The following is a 6,204-nucleotide window of genomic DNA, read 5'->3' as shown; positions in this document are numbered from 1 at the left end:
CTCTACCCGACTCCTCAACTTTCTTTCTTATGTGTACCATAATGCTTCTTTTTCCATCACCACATCTCATCACTCTCTACTTCTGTCTGGTTTTTGGTTGATTTCCTCTTTCTCTCTCAGGCCCCCCAAGTATCAGGGCCATGCGCAACATTACAGCCGTGGCTGGGCGCAACACCTTCATCAATTGCCGTGTGATCGGCTACCCGTACTACTCCATCAAGTGGTACAAAGATGGCATGCTGTTGCCAGACAACCACCGGCAGGTGGTATATGAGAATGGTACACTCAAGCTCAGTGATGTGCAGAAAGGAATGGATGAGGGAGCGTACCTGTGCAGTGTGCTCATCCAACCCCAGCTCTCTATCAGCCAGACTGTCTATGTCACTGTCAAAGGTTAGCAGCTGTTCCTATGCAATTCTAAACCCAGTCCAAACTATATTCTGGAATCATTAAGAATGACATCATACCGCCAGCGTCTACAAATCTTGAATTAGTGATGGCGACTATCATATTGAATACTTTTCAAATAAAGAATTAAAAGAAGCTTTTAGCATGAGAACAGTATGGTTCACAGTGGGTGTGTGTGTGTGTGTGTGTGTGTCTGTGTATTCATGTGTGTGTCCATGTGAGTCACTACAAGGGAACACTGACTGCAGTGTGAAGATAGTATAGTGTGCTGCTTGTCTTGTCATGTCTCTGATTTAATTAACTGAATTTTAACGAGCCCCAGATTAAATCCCCCAGATGTCTTTAGTTGGACCCCCTCCCTTGGTTTCCATAGCAACTCCATTATTCCCCATGCCAATTGGGCTCTAATTAGAGCAGCTATTATGGTCTGGAGGGAGAAGGAGGTAGTGCATGTGTGTCTGAGTTGGTTTGGGGGGGGGGGGTTGTGGGGGAGGGTGTTGTGCGAGTTTGTGTTTCACTACACAGAACATACACTTGTCCTCACATAGACACGTATACACATCAACATTACCTGATAAATACCAAATTTCTCTGTCTTACTTTTGTCCTCTCTCTTTGCTTTTCTCTATTTCTATCCTTTCTTAGTCCCCCCTCTCATTCAGCCTTTTGACTTCCCCCCTACTTCAATTGGTAAACTGATGTACATAGCATGTGTAGTTTCATCTGGGGACATGCCCATCCGGATTACATGGCGCAAAGATGGGCAGGAGATTGTGTCTGGCACCTCTGGTGTCACCATTGAGACCAAGGAGTTCATGAGCTCACTGCAGATCTCCAAAGTTTCCCTTAAGCACAACGGCAACTACACTTGCATCGCCAGCAATGATGCAGCCACCGTCAGCTCTGAAAGGCAGCTAATAGTCACTGGTGAGAAAATATTGACATATTTTTTCCAGTTATACCGTCGTTTCCACTGGCAAGGAAAAGGATGATAATGTTCAGAAATATCAACAAAACAAAGTTATCATTTAATTCGACTGTTTTCTTGGCCAGATAAATTCTGTTTTGGTTCTTACAGTCCCTCCTCGTTTTCGAGTTCAGCCTAACAACCAGGATGGGATCTATGGCAAGTCCGGCGTTCTGAATTGCTCTGTGGATGGTTATCCCCCTCCCAAGGTCATGTGGAAACATGCTAAAGGTATTGTATTTTATCCTAGGCACTTTTTACAAAGCAACACATAACTACAGACATGCTGCATTCCTGGTGCCTTGTCAGGGGTTATTTGTATGTTCCCACATTGGCATGTTTGATGTATGAAGTGGACGCAGCATGACATTTACTCAACAACTCAGCAAAGGGAACTGTGTTTTTGACCATAGTATCAGGTCTAATATAAAAAATTGTATAAATGTTCCAGGGGGTCACGGTGGCTTAGTGGTTAGCATGAGATAGGCACAGGCTCCCCGTGACCCGAGTAGTTCAGATAAGTGGTAGAAGATGAATGAATGAATGTTCCATAATATTTATAAACTTTATTATTTTCAGGGACATTTGTCTAGTTTGGTTATGTGGTTATTGTCTAGTGACTTTATTAAAGTGACTTTAATTCTTCAGCAAAATGTATTATTATATCTTCTTTTATGAACAATTTGTGCATTTTGATTTTCCAGGTATTGGAAACCCACAGCAGTACCATCCAGTACCTCTGACTGGCCGCATCCAGATCATGCCAAATGGTTCTCTTCTGATCCGCCATGTTTTGGAGGAGGATCGTGGCTACTATTTATGCCAGGCCAGCAATGGTGTGGGCTCAGACATCAGCAAGAGTATGTTACTGACAGTCAAAAGTGAGTCAGAATCCTTTGTACTATGCAACATGCTATATAAATATAATAAATATATATATAATGAAACATACAGTATACTGAATATATTAACTAGAACCATTTACATAAGTAGTAGTTGTACATTTAAAATATATATAAATTATAAAAATAGGGGACACGTAATTTGATTTCATTTAATTGTATTAAACTACAAATTAAAGTGACAACAAGTGAACCAGAGAGACAGAAAGACAACATGCACAAAGGGAATGTTGTTGCTTGTAGTGGCAGTTGCTCTCTCCCTATCCTTCCTGGGCAGGACCTCCAACCCAATCAAGTTGAACAGGTAGTCCAGCTCCTCCAGGATGGCACCTCCATATATGCCGTCACAAAGAAGTTTGGCGTGTCGTTCAGTACAGTTTATCCCTGAGCATTGGGAAAACTCAGAAAAATGAGCAGATGCACAAGGAGAGCTGAACAGATCTGTAGAAGGGCAACAACCCAGCAGCAGGAACAGCATCTGCTCCTTTGTGCGAGGAGCAACAAGAGGGGCAAAGCCAGATCCCTACAAAATGACCCCCAGCAGGTTACTGGTGTGTATGTAACCAAAATGTCCAGCCCAGCACCATGCAGCTTGTTTGCCCAGTTCTCTTCACGGATGAGTGCAGGTTCAACTTGAGTACAAGTTTAGTATGTGACAGACTTAAAGAGTCTGAATATGCCATGGGGAATGTTATGCTGCAACATCATCCATCATGACTGATTTGGTGTTGGTCATGGTCTAAAGAGGAAAATAATTGGACGTACCTCCAGGAGCTGGTCAATGGCACCCTCACTGCTGTTAGGTACCAGGCTGAAGTCCTCAGAGTCACTGTCAGAACTTGAGCTTGTACAGTTGGCTCTGGGTTTCTGCTGGTGCATGACAATGCTTGGCGTTATGTGGCCAGAGTTTGTAGACATTTTCTGGATGAGGAAGGCACTCATGCCATTAACTGGTGCTTGTGTTCCCCAAACCTGAATCCAATTGGGAATCTCTGTAACGTTATGGAGAACCTAGTGCCACACAGTAGCACCACAGATTGTCCAGGATCTCACTGATGGCCTGCTCTAGGTCTGGGAGGAAATCCCCAGGACACCAAGTCCAGACACTGTCGGGAGTGCATATAGCCACGTGGGGGACAAACACAATACTGACTTACATTTCGAGTTGCTGTGATAAAATTTATGTAAGTTGAATCAGTCTGAAAGTTTTTACTTTTCATTTCAGTGTGATTTCGAATCCAGACCTCAATGAGTTGATGATTTTATTTTCCTTTGACCATTTTGTTCTCTACAACAATTTGGTTCTTCACACATTGTATATACAGTGAAGGATATTTGATCCCGTTGATTTGCCCACTGACAGAGAAACAATCAGCCTATAATTTTAATGGTAGGTTAATAAATAAATAAACAGTGAGAGAAAAAATAACAACAAAAATCCAGTTATAAATTGATTTGAATTTTAATGAGTGAAATAAGGGGGGGGGGGCGGGGCACGGTGGCTTAGTGGTTAGCACGTTGGGGGTTCGATTCCCACCTCCACCTTGTGTGTGTGGAGTTTGCATGTTCTCCCCGTGCCTCGGGGGTTTCCTCCGGGTACTCCGGTTTCCTCCCCCGGTCCAAAGACATGCATGGTAGGTTGATTGCCATCTCTGGAAAATTGTCCGTAGTGTGTGTGTGTGTGTGTGTGTGTGTGTGTGTGTGTGTCGGAATGAGTGTGTGTGTGTGATGCCTGAGATAGGCACAGGCTCCCCGTGACCCGAGAAGTTCGGATAAGCGGTAGAAATTGAGTGAGTGAGTGAAATAAATATTTATTCTCCTATCAGTCAGCAAGATTTCTGGCTTTCAGGTGTCTTTTATACAGGTAACGAGCTGAGAGTAAATGACAGAAGCAGTCAGAACCCTGTGTTGTTGTGGGTGTGTGTGGGTGGGTGTGTTGTGGGTGTGTGTGTTGTGTGTGTGTGTGTGTGTGTGTGTGTGTGTGTGTGTGTGTGTGTGTGTGTGTGTGTTGTGGGTGTGTGTGGGTGGGTGTGGGTGGGTGGGTGTGTTGTGGGTGTGTGTGTGTGTTGTGGGTGTGTGTGGGTGTGTTGTGGGTCGGGGAGTTGTGGGTGTGTGTGTGTTGTGGGTGTGTGGGTGGGTGTGTGTGGGTGGGTGTGTTGTGGGTGTGTGTGTGTGTGTGTGTGTTGTGGGTGTGTGTGGGTGTTGTGGGTGGGTGTGTTGCTGGGTGTCGGTGGGTGAGTGTGGGTGTGTTGTTGGTGGGTGTGTTGCTGGGTGTTGGTGGGTGTGTGTGGGTGTGTTGTGGGTGTATTGTGGGTGGGTGTGTTGCTGGGTGTGGGTGTGTGTGTTGTGGGTGTGTGTGTGGGTGGGTGTGTTGTGGGTGGGTGTGTTGCTGGGTGTGGGTGTGTGTGTGTTGTGGGTGTGTGTGTGTGTGTGTGTGTGTGTGTGTGTGTGTGGGTGGGTGTGTTGTGGGTGTGTGTGTGTGGGTGTGGGTGTGGGTGGGTGTGTTGTGGGTGGGTGTGTTGCTGGGTGTGGGTGTGTGTGTGTTGTGGGTGTGTGTGGGTGTGTGTGGGTGTGGGTGGGTGTGTTGTGGGTGTGTGTGTGTGTGTGTGTGTGTGTGTGTGTGTGTGGGTGTGTTGTGGGTGGGGGTGTGTGTGTGTGTGTGTGTGTGTGTGGGTGGGTGTGTTGCTGGGTGTGGGTGGGTGTGCAAACATGAAGGATAAGGGAAATATCTAAGCAGGGTTAATTTAATTTAAAGTTTCAAATCATTGTATAAGACACAAACATTTAAACCTTCTGATTATCTAAATTATTTATTTATTTAATTATTTTTTTTCTCTTAATTTTGTTCTTCAATCATTAATCAGCTTGGAATATTTTAACATGTACTGCTGTGTTCCATCTGTCCAGTTCCAGCTATGATCACCTCCCATCCTAACACAACTATGGCTATAAAAGGACAGAATAAAGAACTAAACTGCACCGCCAGGGGTGAATACCCGATTATCATTCGCTGGGAACGTGGGGACACTGTCATCGACCCCGACCGTAACCCTCGCTACTCAATCACCACTAGCCCCAATGAGAAGAGTGATGAGGTGATTTCCACACTGAAGGTGAGACACTCCGTATAATCTAAACAATCATGTAATCTTAAAAAAACTGAGAGACCTGAAATGTAATAAGTAAATGGGTTAGGGTCAGTAATCTAACTAAGGCATTAGATACTAGTTAGTAAAATCTTGAGATATAGGTACAATATACCTTTATTCTGTCTTCTTATTTTCATCTCTCTCTCTCTCTCTCTCTCTCTCTCTCTCTCTCTCTCTCTCTCTCTCTCTGCAGTTAAAGCCAGCTGAGCGTGGGGACTCTGTGTTCTTCTCATGTCATGCCATCAACTCCTATGGCGAAGGCCGTGGCCTCATTCAGTTGACTGTACAAGGTAACACAACCAGCTAGTAAGACCAGATTCATGTCTGCCATGATAAACCCTATCTAGAGACACAAAGTTAATAATTTATCCTCTTGTTATCCTTTTCTTGTTCTCCCAAATCACATTAAGTATTTCACTCTTTCTTTTCCTGTTTCCTCATTTATGTTATGCCCTTTTTCTATCTTTGATGTAGAGCCTCCGGATCCTCCGGAGTTAGAAGTACGTGAGGTAAAAGATCGCAGTATGAACTTAAGATGGACCCAGAGGTTTGATGGCAACAGCCTCATTACCAGTTATGATATCGAATACAAAAACAAATCTGGTAAGAACTGCATTTCAGTTTGTGGCACTTAATTCTCAACTTAAAGAATACGGCATTTATATTTTGGGGCCAGATAGACTGATATTTATTTCTTTACATACAGTTTTTGTTGCATTATGATGCTTATAATACATTTATTATAGTTTTTTGCTCAGATTTTTTTTTTTTACTTTGT

At 43.9% G+C, this 6,204-nt stretch overlaps 1 protein-coding gene across 3 annotated transcripts in view; it reads left to right on the top strand.

Moving 5' to 3' along the window:
* The window catches only part of LOC113639176 (Down syndrome cell adhesion molecule-like protein 1 homolog), a 77,370-nt gene that overhangs the window by 48,257 nt on the left and 22,909 nt on the right, over window positions 1–6,204 (top strand). For 2 of the 3 annotated variants that reach the window (XM_047820970.1, XM_047820969.1), the window contains exons 8-14: window positions 121–393; window positions 1,054–1,335; window positions 1,487–1,606; window positions 2,080–2,256; window positions 5,185–5,390; window positions 5,620–5,716; window positions 5,901–6,029. In XM_047820970.1, the coding sequence (XP_047676926.1) occupies window positions 121–393; window positions 1,054–1,335; window positions 1,487–1,606; window positions 2,080–2,256; window positions 5,185–5,390; window positions 5,620–5,716; window positions 5,901–6,029 (1,284 nt within the window). Of the gene's footprint in view, window positions 1–120; window positions 394–1,053; window positions 1,336–1,486; window positions 1,607–2,079; window positions 2,257–5,184; window positions 5,391–5,619; window positions 5,717–5,900; window positions 6,030–6,204 lie in introns of those variants that run through there. The other variant, XM_047820971.1, reaches the window with a different exon arrangement.

Source organism: Tachysurus fulvidraco, chromosome 11 (assembly GCF_022655615.1).
Source record: "Tachysurus fulvidraco isolate hzauxx_2018 chromosome 11, HZAU_PFXX_2.0, whole genome shotgun sequence".
NCBI classification, from domain to species: Eukaryota; Metazoa; Chordata; class Actinopteri; order Siluriformes; family Bagridae; genus Tachysurus; species Tachysurus fulvidraco.
Note: the sequence above shows the minus strand (reverse complement) of the source record. Positions and strands in the feature narration are given on the sequence as shown.